Below are 16,807 nucleotides of genomic sequence, written 5' to 3' on the forward strand. Positions count from 1 at the left end.
TCCATGTGTTGTGCTACTTGCTGACTCCCCATGTGTTGTGCTGCCTATGGGACGTTGGGGGAGTAGACTTTATGTTAATTTGTTTACCCTTAAACCCATTGGCAGCACAAGGCTCTCTCCCTTTAGTTATTTTATAATTACAGTACTAGGGGACTAACTCATCTATATACTACCTGGGGGAGGAGTTATGCTAATTTTTTTATACTTCATCATTCCCTCATCCCGCGGCTCATAGGGGTGATAATACTCCATGTCTTGTGCTGCCAATGGGACTAAGGGAAAGCACATTAACATAAAAAAAGTTACCTTCTTATCTCCCCACCTGCTGCGATGCCCCAGCCCTCGGCTGATACTCTAGTACAGGTGGTCAAACACAAAACCAAGATGTTGTTACCGGAGAGGTTTCAGGGTGACACCAGCAAATTTCTGACCTTTAGGGAGTCTTGTATGCTGTATTTTAGACATAACCCATTTGTGTCTGATGCTGAGAGAGTGGCGCTGATTGTTTCACTCCTGCAGGAACCCCCCGCAGGATTGGGCCTTATCTCTTCCTGCGGAAGCTCCTGAGTGAAACTCAGAGGAGATGTTTTTTACATCTTTAGGTCAGATTTATGACGATCCCAACCGGGCTACAGTGGCTGAATCTGACCTCCTGTCTATCCAGCAGGGTCGCCGCACAGCGGAGAAATACTTTGCTGAGTTTCGCCAATGGTGCACCCTGACTTGATAGCCAGACTCCCAACTAAGGACACTGTTTCGACAGGGACTCTCTGACGCCATCAAGGACATAATGGTTAGTCACCCGACTCCCAACTGCCTCGGGGACTTCATGACACTTGCAGTGACCAATGACCGGAGGCTGAGGGAAAGGAAGTGAGAAAGGTCACGGATGACTCTGGGACAACTGAGGTCAGCTCAGTTTCCCAAACTGCCCCCTAGGGCATCTGCATCTGCTCCCAAGACTCAGGAGGAACCCATGATCTTGGGCAACACTTCAGCCAGGAGAAAATACCGCCTGGAGAATTCCCTTTGCCTTTATTGTGGGAAATCTGGTCACTTCCTAAAATCATGCCTGGTTAAGCCTTTCCAGAAGTCAGAAAACTCCAGTGTTGATGGCCCGGAGGGTCACTCAGGCACCCAGGTACCTCCAAAGTATTTTGAAAAATTTGTTACCTGTTATTTTATACTACAATGGTCTTTTTGTTGACGGTACAGCCAAGGTGGACTCAGGGGCAGCCTTAAAGGGGTATTCCCCCCAAGAGCTAAAAAAAATGTAATGCTCCCAAACTTAGCTGGCCTTACTCGCCAAGTCCCCCTGGGTGTCGGTGGGTTGCCACAATCAGATGCCACGGGAGGGCACCCGGTAAGATGCTGGGTCAGACGCGCAGGGGAGGAGGCAGTGTTGTTGCCGTGATCAGATGCGGGACGGGGGGTGCAACGGGAGGCGGACGGACGGCCACAGGGTCAGATGGTGGTGGGGGGGGGAAGCCGCGGGAGCCAGCCGAACGGAGGTCACGGGAGGGGACCCAGTAAGATGCTGGGTCTGATGCGGGAGGGGGGGGAACGGGGGTGTCGGCAGCGATGCCGCGGGCAGCCACTGGGTCAGGTTTGGGGGGGTGCCACGATCAGATTTGGGTGGGATGTGCCGCATTTGACCCGCAACTAACTGGGCTGTTTGGGGGGAAGGGGGGGGTACGACGACGATGCCGCAGGTGGCCAACTGGTCAGATTTCCGGGTCAGGGGGACGTATGGGGGGTGCCGCGGGAGGGGGCGGGATATGAAGCGGCCACCGGGAGATCGCACCTGAGGGGGGAGGGTTGAGGGGACTGATATCGAGAGGCCACCGGGAGATCGCCCTGCGGGGGGGGGGGGGGGGGGGCGGCGCCGGCTGTACTGAGGGGGGGGGGGGGGGGGTTGCACTCACAGGAGCGGCCACTGGGTGAGCAGAGAGAGTGGGTACACTTCGGGTGGGGGGATACAGGGTGCAGGGCGGGTGAGGACGAGCACACACTGTGGAGGGGGGGTTGGGGGCCTGCTGTCAGAGAGGGAGACAGTGATCAGCTGCAGTAACTGTCAGCGTCTCACTGTTCTCCCTCACTTCAATGAGCCGGGTTAGAAGTGCTAACCCGGCCCATTGAAAAGACTGAGGACATGTGATACCGTCTCGGAGGAAGCGGGCCAGAAGCAGGGAGCGTGTCGGGTTGGACTGAGGTTTGATGATTCTATGCATTCGGTGGGGGTAAATGCACCTGGATAACTGTGCAGAATCCGTAATAACTTTATATTAGAAAGATGGAAAGCTATGAACTACCGCACCCCCGAGGTCACCATGCAGGTGGGCTGTCTCCATCAGGAGATTTCCTTTTTTGTTTAAGAGAACCTGGCAGCGGATATAATATTAGGGTTACCTTGGCTATGCCAACACAATCCTGTGTTTGATTGGAGAACTACAGAACTGGTCCAGGTTACGCAAAAATACTCTTTGTGCAAAAATGTCCAAATGTCTGTTGGGAGTACAGGAGATTGGGTTCTTGGGGTATATTATCACTCCTGAGTCCAGGCCCGCTTCTGCCATGAGGCGGAATGAGCCTTCCGCCTCAGGCGGCAGAATTTGCGGTCCGGCTGGGGGCGGCATTATGTCCCCCCTGCTGTCATTTTTGTTAAGTATCACTTAACAAAAATGACAGCGGCCGCTCACCTGTCCCGTCGCCCGCGCTCTCCACATCCTGTCTGGTCCCGCGACGTCACTCTGCAGCTGTCACGGACCTCCAGGCTGTGGTGAGTGCCCGGGGTCGGTGGGGGACGCGCTGGGGTGATCAGGTCGCGCGGGACTGCCCCGCGCGACCCGATCACCCCACTCACTCACCACAGCCTGGAGGTCCGTGACAGCTGCAGGGTGACATCGCGGGACCTGACGGGATGTGGAGACAACGGAGAGCGCGGGCCGGCTGCGGTGTGGGACAGGTGAGTAGATGGCGGCGGCGGCGGCGGCGGGGGGGGGGGGGGGTTCCGGGGGGATGCCGGCTATCACTCGGGGCGGCCGCCTGAGGTTTGCCTCAGGCGGCAGAAAACCTTCAATCGGCCCTGCCTGAGTCAGTTCAAATGGACCCAAAAAAAGTTTCAGCGGTTTTGGAATGGGCTAGACCCACTACTTTAAAAGAACTCCATAGATTCCTCAGTTTCTCAAACTTCAACAGGAAGTTTATCCAAACTTTTTCCCTAATTGCTAAGCCGCTGACTGACCTCACCAAAAAAGGTCCAACCCCAATCCCCTGGCCTCCAGAGGCCGAAGTCGCATTTACTCAATTGAAGCACAGTTTCTCCTCTGCTCCGGTGTTAGTGCACCATGATTCCGAGCTCCCATTTGTTATCGAGGTTGATGCCTTTAAATCTGGTGTGGGGGCGGTGTTATCCCAAGGTAGGGAACCATATACTAATATGCGTGCAGTAGCCTTTTTCTCCAGGAAATTCTCCCATTCTGAACAAACTATGATGTCGGCAACAGGGAATTGCTAGCTATCAAATGGGCTCTGGAAGAATGGCGACATTTCCTGGAGGGAGCCAGGCACCAGGTTTTGGTCCTTACTGACCATAAAAATCTGCCGACCTTGCTTCTTGGATTTTGAATCTGTACCTTTCTGACCTTGTTGCCGAACCCTGATTTCTGACCATTCCTTTATTGTGTGAGTTCGTGTTGTCTTTTGTTTTCTGTTGCACATATTTCATTATAGGGAATGTCGACCAGTTATCCGCAGGAACCCTTAGTACTGTTGTGGCAAGCAGGTAGGGACAGCTGGGGAGGGTGCCAGTTTTAGGGCTGCTCTCATCTGTTGTCTTTCCAGACCCCTACCTGACACAACCCTTTACCCTCCAGCAGAGAAGACAACCCTTTACCAATCAGAGGATAAGACAGCCCTTTAACAACCAGAGGAGACAACAAACCATTTACCAACCAGAGGAGAAGACAACCCTTTATCAACCAGGGGAGCAGACAACCCTTTACCAACCAGCAGACAAGACAACCTGAAGACAACCCTTTACCAACAAGAGAAGAAGGCAACCCTTTACCAATCATCGGAGAAGACAACCCTTTACCAACCAGGGGAGAAGACAACCCTTTACCAATTAGAGGAGAAGGCAACCCTTTACCAACCAGTAGAGAAGACAACCTGAAGACAACCCTTTACCAACTAGAGAAGGCAACCCTTTACCAATCATCGGAGAAGACAACCCTTTACCAACCAGCGGAGAAGACAACCCTTTACCAATCATCGGAGAAGACAACCCTTTACCAAACAGCAGAGAAGACAACCCTTAACCAACCAGTGGAGAAGACAACTCTTTACCAACCAGTGAAAAGACAATCCTTTACCAACCAGCAGAGAAGACAACCCTTTACCAACCAGCAGAGAAGACAACCCTTTACCATTCAGAGCAGAAGACAACCCTTTACCAACCAGAGCAGAAGACAACCCTTTACCAATCATCAGAGGAGAAGACAACCCTTTGCTAACCAGTGGAGAAGACAGCCCTTTACTAACCAGTGAGGAAACAGCCCTTTACCAACCAGAGGAGGTCTGATACTGCCAGGAATACTGAAGCCTTTACTGCTGCTATAAATAGTTCGCTATAGAGAGCGGATTGATTAACTATCTGAGGACTGAGGGGCAGTCGTGTCTCCTCATGTAGGTTGTAGCTGACTCCTCCCACCCATGTGACTGATCACATGACTGTGACATCACCAAAGGTCCTTTAGAAAGCCGGGATCCTCCTCATATAGAGAGGTTAGTGATGAGAAGTGAGATTTGTGCTCATTATTATACTGTGTATTATATATAGTGTATATCTATAGTGTGTGTTATATATATATAGTGTATATCTATAGTGTGTGTATTATATATAGTGTATATCTATAGTGTGTGTATTATATATAGTGTATATCTATAGTGTGTATTATATATAGTGTATATCTATAGTGTGTATTATATATAGTGTATATCTATAGTGTGTATTATATATATAGTGTATATCTATAGTGTGTGTATATATATAGTGTATATCTATAGTGTGTATTATATATAGTGTATATCTATAGTGTGTATTATATATAGTGTATATCTATAGTGTGTGTATTATATATAGTGTATATCTATAGTGTGTGTATTGTATATAGTGTATATCTATAGTGTGTATTATATATATAGTGTATATCTATAGTGTGTATTATATATATAGTGTATATCTATAGTGTGTATTATATATAGTGTGTATCTATAGTGTGTGTATTATATATAGTGTATATCTATAGTGTGTGTATTATATATAGTGTATATCTATAGTGTGTATTATATATAGTGTATATCTATAGTGTGTATTATATATATAGTGTATATCTATAGTGTGTGTATATATATAGTGTATATCTATAGTGTGTGTATTATATATAGTGTATATCTATAGTGTGTGTATTATATATAGTGTATATCTATAGTGTGTATTATATATAGTGTATATCTATAGTGTGTGTATTATATATAGTGTATATCTATAGTGTAAACACCTATATCATAGGATCAACCAAGCTATTCAAAATATCATACAAATGTCCCCTCATCTACTATAAACCATGAAACACCAAAAAAGAGATATGGGGAACCCCAATGAGAAAAATCAGACCAAACTGATAATTACAAATACCAAAATTCATTTTATTAAATAGTATACAGAAAAAAACACATGCAACATTAAAAACAAGACCTGGGGAGGCGGGGGACCAGATTTCTGGGACTCATTGTAACAGTAATCCTCCATCCACATACATACTAATGTAGGGCATATGTAAACATTCATACAGCATAAAGTGCAAAAGGTAAAGTGCTAGTGCTATGTTGCTACAGTATGCTGCTTAGAATAAAACACATGTGTAAACCCAAACACGGATGCTGGTTACCAATACCAGTAGGTACTATATGTCCCAGTCCACTGGTCACCCACCTCACACTCCAACGCCGTTTCGCACCGCTTCGTCACTCCCTGGCGAAGCGGTGCGAAACGGCGTTGGAGTGTGAGGTGGGTGACCAGTGGACTGGGACATATAGTACCTACTGGTATTGGTAACCAGCATCCGTGTTTGGGTTTACACATGTGTTTTATTCTAAGCAGCATACTGTAGCAACATAGCACTAGCACTTTACCTTTTGCACTTTATGCTGTATGAATGTTTACATATGCCCTACATTAGTATGTATGTGGATGGAGGATTACTGTTACAATGAGTCCCAGAAATCTGGTCCCCCGCCTCCCCAGGTCTTGTTTTTAATGTTGCATGTGTTTTTTTCTGTATACTATTTAATAAAATGAATTTTGGTATTTGTAATTATCAGTTTGGTCTGATTTTTCTCATTGGGGTTCCCCATATCTCTTTTTTGGTGTTTCATTTATATCTATAGTGTGTATTATATATAGTGTATATCTATAGTGTGTGTATTATATATAGTGTATATCTATAGTGTGTGTATTATATATAGTGTATATCTATAGTGTGTATTATATATAGCGTATATCTATAGTGTGTATTGTATATAGTGTATATCTATAGTGTGTGTATTATATATAGTGTATATCTATAGTGTGTATTATATATAGTGTATATCTATAGTGTGTGTATTATATATAGTGTATATCTATAGTGTGTATTATATATAGTGTATCTATATTGTGTATTATATATAGTGTATATCTATAGTGTGTATTATATATAGCGTATATCTATAGTGTGTGTATTATATATAGTGTATATCTATAGTGTGTGTATTATATATAGTGTATATCTATAGTGTGTATTATATATAGTGTATATCTATAGTGTGTATTATATATAGTGTATATCTATAGTGTGTGTATTATATATAGTGTATATCTATAGTGTGTGTATTATATATAGCGTATATCTAGTGTGTGTATTATATATAGTGTATATCTATAGTGTGTGTATTATATATAGTGTATATCTATAGTGTGTGTATTATATATAGTGTATATCTATAGTGTGTATTATATATAGTATATATCTATAGTGTGTGTATTGTGTATATCTATAGTGTGTGTTATATATATAGTGTATATCTATAGTGTGTAGTATATATAGTGTATATCTATAGTGTGTGTATTATATATAGTGTATATCTATAGTGTGTATTATATATAGTGTATATCTATAGTGTGTGTATTATATATAGTGTGTATCTATAGTGTGTGTATTATATATAGTGTATATCTATAATGTGTGTGTGTGTGTGTGTGTGTGTGTATATACACTCACCGGCCACTTTATTAGGTACACCTGTCCAACTGCACTTTACCACTTAATTTCTAATCAGCCAATCACATGGCGGCAACTCAGTGCATTTAGGCATGTAGACATGGTCAAGACAATCTCCTGCAGTTCAAACCGAGCATCAGTATGGGGAAGAAAGGTGATTTGAGTGCCTTTGAACGTGGCATGGTTGTTGGTGCCAGAAGGGCTGGTCTGTGTATTTCAGAAACTGCTGATCTACTGGGATTTTCACGCACAACCATCTCTAGGGTTTACAGAGAATGGTCCGAAAAAGAAAAACCATCCAGTGAGCGGCAGTTCTGTGGGCGGAAATGCCTTGTTGATGCCAGAGGTCAGAGGAGAATGGGCAGACTGGTTCCAGCTGATAGAAAGGCAACAGTGACTCAAATAGCCAACCGTTACAACCAAGGTAGGCCGAAGAGCATCTCTGAACGCACAGTACGGCCAACTTTGAGGCAGATGGGCCACAGCAGCAGAAGACCACACCGGGGGCCACTCCGCTCAGCTAAGAACAGGAAACTGAGGCTACAATTTGCACAAGCTCATCGAAATTGGACAGTAGAAGATTGGAAAAACGTTGCCTGGTCTGATGAGTCTCGATTTCTGCTGCGACATTCGGATGGTAGGGTCAGAATTTGGCGTCAACAACATGAAAGCATGGATCCATCCTGCCTTGTATCAACGGTTCAGGCTGGTGGTGGTGGTGTCATGGTGTGGGGAATATTTTCTTGGCACTCTTTGGGCCCCTTGGTACCAATTGAGCATGGTTGCAACGCCACAGCCTACCTGAGTATTGTTGCTGACCATGTCCATCCCTTTATGACCACAATGGACCCAACATCTGATGGCTACTTTCAGCAGGATAATGCGCCATGTCATAAAGCTAGAATCATCTCAGACTGGTTTCTTGAACATGACAATGAGGTCACTGTACTCCAATGGCCTCCACAGTCACCAGATCTCAATCCAATAGAGCATCTTTGGGATGTGGTGGAATGGGAGATTGGCATCATGGATGTGCAGCCGAGAAATCTGCGGCAACTGTGTGATGCCATCATGTCAATATGGACCAAAATCTCTGAGGAAGCTTCCAGCACCTTGTTGTATCTATGCCACCAAGAATTGAGGCAGTTCTGAAGGCAAAAGGAGGTCCAACCCGTTACTAGCATGGTGTGCCTAATAAAGTGGCCGGTGAGTGTATATAGTGTATATCTATAGTGTGTGTATTATATATAGTGTATATCTATAGTGTGTATTATATATAGTGTATATCTATAGTGTGTGTATTATATATAGTGTATATCTATAGTGTGTGTATTATATATAGTGTATATCTATAGTGTGTGTATTATATATAGTGTATATCTATAGTGTGTGTATTATATATAGTGTATATCTATAGTGTGTGTATTATATATAGTGTATATCTATAGTGTGTGTATTATATATAGTGTTTACGTCCCATTGGCATCACAACATATGGGGTATATTCGCCCCTGCGAGCCCCTGGGACGAAGGAATATTTAATGAAAATAAATGAATAAATCTTTAATCCCTTCATCCAGGTGGTATAAATAGGCTCCACCTCCCCCAGACATCAGTCTTTTTTTTACTTTGCATCTGATAGCCCTAAGGGACTTTGTCCCTCCTCCTTAAATGAGTTACCTGTTGGATTGTGGATTCCTTTCAGGTTTTTGTACTGTGTTGCCGCTGGATCCGGTACCAGGTAATATCAGGGGACTTAAGGTATGTGTCTTAAGCCCTGTTGTTGTTCTGTTGTGTTATTAAGCTCGTGGAACGCTGTTAGCTTATCCCGAGCTGCCGGCGTTCACTTCCGGTTTGCGTCGCGCTGTGGAATGCATGGTGCGTTCCACCGCGGCGTCATGCGTACGTCACTTCCGGTAAGCCGGGACCCGGCCACGTCACGCGCCCGCGCGCTCGCACGCTGTCCAGCAGTATTTAACAGACCTGGAGGGTGAGTAGTTCTCTCTCCTCTGACTGTGAGTCTTCTGGTCTGAGTTAATAGAGTGCTGTATTGGATTCTCGGTTCTTCTCCTTGCCTTAGAAGTAAGTGTATTGCTGCCACCTTGTGGCAGTCTTTGGTATTGCATTTGGCTTGCTGCTCTGCTCATATGAAATGGTTAAATGTTCTGGCAGTATAGTAATGGGTTTTCTTTCCAGGATGTCTGAGATGGAAACCAGCCCTGCAGGGAAAAAGGCTACCAAGAGGAAGCACTTCACCTGTGCCGAGTGTGAAACCCCATTACCGGACGGCTATGAATACCGTACGAGGATCATCTGATTCAGATAGGAGTCATTTTTTTCCTCCTAAAATATTTATACATGCCTATATGTTTTCAGTACTCTGTGCGTCTTGCCGACCAAAACCTAATGATGAACCTGATGTACAGGATGTTGTAATATGGGTCAAGGATTATGTGCAAAAAACACTAGCGGCTAATGAGTCTTGCCGCCCCTGTCCTAAAAAGAAGACCAAAAGGAGTATATCTCCTTCCACTTCTCAGCCTGTGAGTATATTACTTTCTGGCTGTAAGCATTAAGGTGTCTATATAAAAGAAAAAAATATATATTTTTTTCTTTATACATATCTTACCTTAGGGGTCTGAATTTACTGTTATTGACGAAGTAAAATCATCCTCTTCGTCAGAATCCTCTTCTACTTCTGAAGACGAAAAAGAGCTGTTCAAGGGGTATTTTACAGCTGATAGGATTTACAAGCTCCGTAAAGCTGTTCAGGCTGAAATACACCCTGAAGAATTAGAAGAGGATAAAGGATCTTCCTCCTCTAAAAAGCCCAGGGCTTTTTCAGTAGGAGAGACTTTGTTATCTATGCTTCAGGCAGAATGGAAGAAACCGGAAAAAGCTCCGGTTCTAAGTAAGAGGTTCAAGACCTTATATGTTCTCAAGGAGGAACAATGTAAGGAGTGGATTGAGCCTCCTAAGGTGGACACGGCCATAGCCAAGTTATCTAAGCGTACGGTGCTGCCTGCAGAGGATGGATCCAATCTCAAGGATCCAATGGATAGAAGGGTAGAGGTAGCTCTAAAAAGATCTTATACGGCAGCGGCGGCCCAAGGGGCAGTCTCTATATCTTCATTTGAGGTTTCTAGAAGCCTACGAAGGTGGCTGGCCAAGGTCCAAGAGAATGTGGAAGCTGGAGCGAGCAGGGACAAGGTCCTTCGCTCCTTCAAGAAGGTCAATATGGCCATAGACTTCCTATGTGATGCGGCATCCCAAGGAACCAGATTGGCATCTAAAACTATGGCGCTTTCGACCGCGGGACGAAGAGCGCTATGGCTGAAACCCTGGTTTGGAGATGCCAACTCCAAATTTCTGTGTAACATGGAGTTTCAGCCAGGCAGATTGTCTGGCTCGGAACTGGATAAGCTGATGGAAGAGATGTCCGACAAAAAGGGGAAGTCGCTACCCCTTTCCTACAAAAGTCGTGACTCCTTTCGGAGAGCTAGATCGCCTCAGCGAGGCAAGGGGAGGTATCAATACAGAGGAAGAGGACGTAATTATTCCAGAAGAAATTCCGGAAAACAGCAGAACAAGGACACTAAGAAGCCAGACTTCTGACGCCAGAAGCATCCCGGTAGGGGGGCGTCTGAGTTTGTTCCTTCCCGCCTGGGAAAGACTAATAAAGGATCATTGGGTGTTAAACATTATTCGAGATGGTTATGTCCTTCATTTATCACCTCTTCCTCCCCCATGGTTTCTTCTATCAAGAAATCTAAGGCCAGACAAACATGTGGTCTTGGAAAAGGATATTCTTCACCTCCTATCCATAGAGGCACTGGAAGATGTTCCCCTGCCCAAGGTCGGTCAGGGAGTTTACTCCCCAGTGTTTCTCATGCCGAAGCCATCCGGAAAGTGGAGGCTTATTATAGACTTGCGATATCTAAACAGATTTATCGTAAAGAAGAAGTTTCGCATGGAAAACATAAGATCCGTAAGATCGATTCTCCAGGAGGGAGATTTCATGGTAACGATAGATCTGCAAGACGCCTATCTTCATATTCCGATTCTGAAGGCTCACAGGAGAATTCTAAGAATCGCCATCCAACTCCAGGGAAAGGTAAGGCATTTACAATTCAAAGTTCTTCCTTTCGGAATAACCTCAGCACCCTTTGTCTTCACAAAGGTTGTGTCCGCTATGATGGTTCTGTTCCGATTACAGGGGATAAAAATTATCCCTTACCTGAACGATTGATTATGACTCAGACTCAGGATCTTCTGAGAATTCAGTTGAGCTATGTCCAGGACATACTGCAACAGTTGGGTTGGCTTATCAACCTAGAAAAGTCGGACCTAATTCCATCCCAGATCAAGATCTTTCTAGGATTCCGAATAGATTCTGTTCAGATGAGACTATTTCTCTCAACTCCAAGACTAACACGCATCCAAGCGGGAGCTCAATTCCTTATCCCTCCTCGTCAAGTATCAGTAAGAACTTTAATGCGATTCCTGGGTCTCCTGGCGTCAGCAGCGGACGCAGTGCCATGGGCATTATGGCACATGAGATTTCTACAAAGAGAGACACTATCAGTTTGGAATCGAAAACTAGAGGATTTGGATGCGATGCACGTCCTGTCTACACAGACAAGACAGTCCCTAATGTGGTGGAGACAAGTCAGACATGGTGTTTCAATTTCAGAACCACATTGGGTAACCATCATGACGGATGCCTCAGGAACAGGTTGGGGAGCCCATCTGTCAGAGACTACAACTGCAGGAACATGGAATCGACAAGACTCCGCCCTTCCCTCCAATGTGAGGGAACTCAGAGCGATTTATCTAGCTCAACTTCATTTTTCACCACTCATTTTTCACAAAGCTGTCAGAATCAGGACGGACAACATGGCATGTGTTGCCTACATAAACAAGCAGGGAGGTACCAGATCTCCAGCTCTTCTCAAGGAAGTGGAGAAGATTTTCTGTTGGGCAGAAACCAGAGTAACCAAATTGTCCGCAATTCATATCAGAGGTGTTCACAATACCTTGGCAGATCGACTGAGTCAAGGCCTTACAGTCCCGGGAGAATGGTCTCTCTCAAGGAGAGTGTTCATTCAGTTAACCCAGAAATGGGGGCTTCCTCAGATAGATCTTATGGCATCAGCAAGCAATGCCAAACTGAGGAATTTCTGTTCGCTTTACAGGGCAGACAATCCCACAGTAGTGGATTCAATGACAATTCTGTGGACATATCAACTGGCGTATATCTTTCCGCCCATAGTCATGATTCACAGAGTTCTGACGAAGATCAGGCTGGATCAGGCGTCTGTAATAATAATAACTCCCTTTTGGCCGAAAAGGTCATGGCTCACCCTGCTCATGAATATGAGCAAGGGAGACTTTTGGAAGTTACCCCTGCACCCGGATTTGATATCTCAGGGACAACAACTGGTGCAGGGATCTATCCAGCCTCTGCTTACCAGCTTGGAGGCTGAGGGGACCATATTAAATGCTGGATTTTCGGAAAGAGTACTGCTAACCCTTTCTCATGCTCGTAGTAATGCCACAAATAAGTCCTATTCTCGCATATGGAAGATCTTTCAAGTCTGGTGCACTGGCAGAGATATTGATCCAATCAAACCTTCCACTCCACAATTATTGGAATTCTTACAGGAGGGATTTGATAAGGGGCTAAAGCCTAAGGCCATCATGGTGCACATAGCAGCTCTCTCTGCCCACCTAAACTTACGTTTATTCCAGATAATTGAAGTTAAGAACTTTGTCAAAGCCATAACCAGATTAAGGCCTAATCTGGTAAAACAAGTAGACACTTGGGATCTGTCCTTTGTTCTAAGACGATTATGTCTTCCTCCGTTCGAGCCTTTGGAAGAAGTGGACTTCAAATTTCTCACCTTTAAGGTTGTCTTCTTATTAGCTATTACCTCTGCCAAAAGAGTCGGAGAACTGCAAGCCTTTGGTTCCGCACCTTCATATGTGATTTTTTCCCAGGATAAAGTTATCCTGAGATTCCTCCCAGGATTCCTTCCTAAAGTGGCATTATTTTCTAACATCAACCAGCAGGTGGTGTTGCCAGTTTTTTCACCAGCAGGCTCATCTGAAGAGGATTTGGACCTGTCTCTGTTGGACGTTTCTCGGCAAATCAGAGTATATCTGGGAAGAGTAAAGGATTTCCGTAAGGAAGAAATTTTTTTTATCTTATTCGCTGGGAAAAATAGAGGCAAGAAGGCTTCAAAACCTTCTATTTCCAGATGGATCTGCGATACTATTGCATTATGTTATTCATCTGCTGATTTAGATCCACCAGCGCTTACCAAGGCTCATTCTACCAGAGCGGTAGCTTCCTCCTGGGCGGAGCGTGCCTCTGTTCCTCTTGAGGACATTTGCCAGGCGGCGACCTGGTCTTCACTCTCTACATTTGTTAGACACTATAGGTTGGATACTTCATTTTCATCGAGAACGGCCTTTGCTAGGTCGGTTCTTAATGCGGCTGTGATTGATAACCTGCCCATTGGGGAGCATACTTGCTAATTCCCCATATGTTGTGATGCCAATGGGACGTAAGGGAAGCAGAAATTATAATGTTAATTTGTTTTCCCTAAGACCCATTGGCATCACAAGACTCCCTCCCTTGTTTGTGATTCTTTATAATTTGACTGATGTCTGGGGGAGGTGGAGCCTATTTATACCACCTGGAGGAGGGGATTAAAGATTTATTCATTTATTTTAATTAAATATTCCTTCGTCCCAGGGGCTCGCAGGGGCGAATATACCCCATATGTTGTGATGCCAATGGGTCTTAGGGAAAACAAATTAACATTATAATTTCTGCATATCTATAGTGTGTATTATATATAGTGTATATCTATAGTGTGTATTATATATAGTGTATATCTATAGTGTGTATTATATATAGGGTATATCTATAGCGTGTGTATTATATATAGTGTATATCTATAGTGTGTGTATTATATATAGTGTATATCTATAGTGTGTGTATTATATATAGTGTATATCTATAGTGTGTATTATATATAGTGTATATCTATAGTGTGTATTATATATAGTGTATATCTATAGTGTGTGTATTATATATAGTGTATATCTATAGTGTGTGTATTATATATAGTGTATATCTATAGTGTGTATTATATATAGTGTATATCTATAGTGTGTATATTATATATAGTGTATATCTATAGTGTGTGTATTATATATAGTGTATATATATAGTGTATATCTATAGTGTGTGTATTATATATAGTGTATATCTATAGTGTGTGTATTATATATAGTGTATATCTATAGTATGTATTATCTATAGTGTATATCTATAGTGTGTATTATATATAGTGTATATCTATAGTGTGTATTATATATAGTGTATATAGTGTGTATTATATATATAGTGTATATCTATAGTGTGTGTATTATATATAGTGTATATCTATAGTGTGTGTATTATATATAGTGTATATCTATAGTGTGTATTATATATAGTGTATATCTATAGTGTGTGTATTATATATAGTGTATATCTATAGTGTATGTATTATATATAGCGTATATCTATAGTGTGTATTATATATAGTGTATATCTATAGTGTGTGTATTATATATAGTGTATATCTATAGTGTGTATTATATATAGTGTATATCTATAGTGTGTGTATTATATATAGTGTATAGCTATAGTGTGTGTATTGTATATATAGTGTATATCTATAGTGTGTTATATATAGTGTATATGCGCTGGGCCACTCCGCTGAGAGTAGTAGTAGGTGGTAGTACTGGGTAGGAACCCGGTTAGCCACTTGCCTGATGGTATGTCACCATAAGGGCATGAGCTGTAGACCGGGAACCTGACCAAGCGGAGGCCGAGCAATTCCTCGTTGTCCTTAGTCAGGGCACCAATGATCACACCAATGCCAAGGTTCAGAAACAACGGTAGTTGTGTATTTATTATAATGGTGGTAACTCGTAGCAACAGTCTCTCCGGATGCAACGGGGTATAAGGCAGACTTGGATAAAGCGGAGTAATGGGTGATGCTGCAATAGGCTGTGAGAGTAACGTGCTGGATGATGGGAGTAGTAGTGATACCAAAGTTGAGATGCTGGGCGGAATGAAACTGAAATGAATACTTGCTGTTGATGATTAGAGAAGATGATGAGAGGAATGTCTGAAGAACGGCACCCAGATCTTTAGTATAGATGAGGATCTTGAAACTTGAGAATAAGGACACGGCCAGGTCGAGACTGGACCGGAACACTTCTTGTGACACTGGAGCAGCAGAGCACACGTATCTCTCTCCTGGCAGTGGAGAGAGGTCACACACACCCTATGCCCTTGAAGGTAGGAGATAGGACTCAGGAAGAACAGAGCAACACACCCTTCTCACCTAAAGGTGGAGAGAAGACTGAGGTAGGACAAGAAGTCACATGGTATTCCCAGCCAAAGCTCAATGGCCATTGGGGTTACCATGGAAGCAGGGGACAATCACATGACACCAAGCCATTGCATCATCACACCATTAGGACATATAGGACCAAATATTCATGAAAATGAGTGAAACAGCAGACCTGAATACTGAGAGGGTTGACACATCATACAGTTTGCAGTGGACCATAGTTTTCCAGAACAGAGGCAATAACATATTGACTAACTCAGATATAAAGATACACTTTGAAGGAAACAACAAGAGAAGGAACTCTGTTCTGGGACACTGCATACCTCCCCACTAAGAATGAGCCGACCTCGGCGAATCTGAAGTTGAGGTAGCATCTCTATAATTGAAACACAGATGGACAGGACGACTAAACAAGAGGAAGGAATGTGATTGTGAGTATGTAGGTGTGTGTTTTCCACGCTCAAGGCACAGGTGAGAGAAGGAATGTGGAGAGAAAACCCTAGTGGCAGGACTTCACCTAGGGGTGCCTAGCGTACTCTGGCGACCAGGTAGCTAGTGCGTGTGCTATCTGACATGGAAGTCAGGACTACTTAACTGCTGGCGGGCGACCCTCAAGTTTCAGACAGTTTGGACAGTAGGTTTTCAATGAAATACGTTACCCTACTGGAAAAGAACGTGAAGACCTGTGTACTGCCTTGGGTGTCTGTGTGAAATGACTTGGACACCTGGAAGAGAAAGAAGAAAATAACAAAAGCAAACATACATGGGGAGCTCCTTTTCATACCAGTCAATCATACAACGCAATTACTCAATAGGCCAGATACACAAAAAGGTGCCAAAGGTGCAGTATGTATGAACAAATGTAAATGTTGAGTGTGACTATGTGTAATGACTACTGTGTGTTGGGACAAAACAGGGATGAACAAACAATGGAGACACAAGGAAGGGAACATAAAAGACAAAACACTGCGAGGTCCTGAAGAACACTGGCTCAAAGGAAAAATACAATGCTCTGTTAGAAAACACACTTTACTTTGAGGCTATCCATATGACTTTTCTTCTTACTCA

At 43.5% G+C, this 16,807-nt stretch overlaps 1 protein-coding gene across 1 annotated transcript in view; it reads left to right on the forward strand.

The window, feature by feature from the left end:
- LOC138793976 (uncharacterized) overlaps nucleotides 1-16,807 on the forward strand; it is a 57,407-nt gene that overhangs the window by 28,296 nt on the left and 12,304 nt on the right. Inside the window, exons 5-14 of the mRNA XM_069972740.1 lie at nucleotides 764-873; nucleotides 940-1,141; nucleotides 3,233-3,419; nucleotides 9,127-9,238; nucleotides 9,519-9,622; nucleotides 9,699-9,865; nucleotides 9,957-10,849; nucleotides 11,088-11,436; nucleotides 11,583-13,804; nucleotides 16,133-16,170. Of these exons, the coding sequence (XP_069828841.1) occupies nucleotides 764-873; nucleotides 940-1,141; nucleotides 3,233-3,419; nucleotides 9,127-9,238; nucleotides 9,519-9,622; nucleotides 9,699-9,865; nucleotides 9,957-10,849; nucleotides 11,088-11,436; nucleotides 11,583-13,804; nucleotides 16,133-16,170 (4,384 nt within the window). The remainder of the gene's footprint in view (nucleotides 1-763; nucleotides 874-939; nucleotides 1,142-3,232; nucleotides 3,420-9,126; nucleotides 9,239-9,518; nucleotides 9,623-9,698; nucleotides 9,866-9,956; nucleotides 10,850-11,087; nucleotides 11,437-11,582; nucleotides 13,805-16,132; nucleotides 16,171-16,807) is intronic.

Source organism: Dendropsophus ebraccatus, chromosome 5, assembly GCF_027789765.1.
Source record: "Dendropsophus ebraccatus isolate aDenEbr1 chromosome 5, aDenEbr1.pat, whole genome shotgun sequence".
Lineage (NCBI taxonomy): Eukaryota > Metazoa > Chordata > Amphibia > Anura > Hylidae > Dendropsophus > Dendropsophus ebraccatus.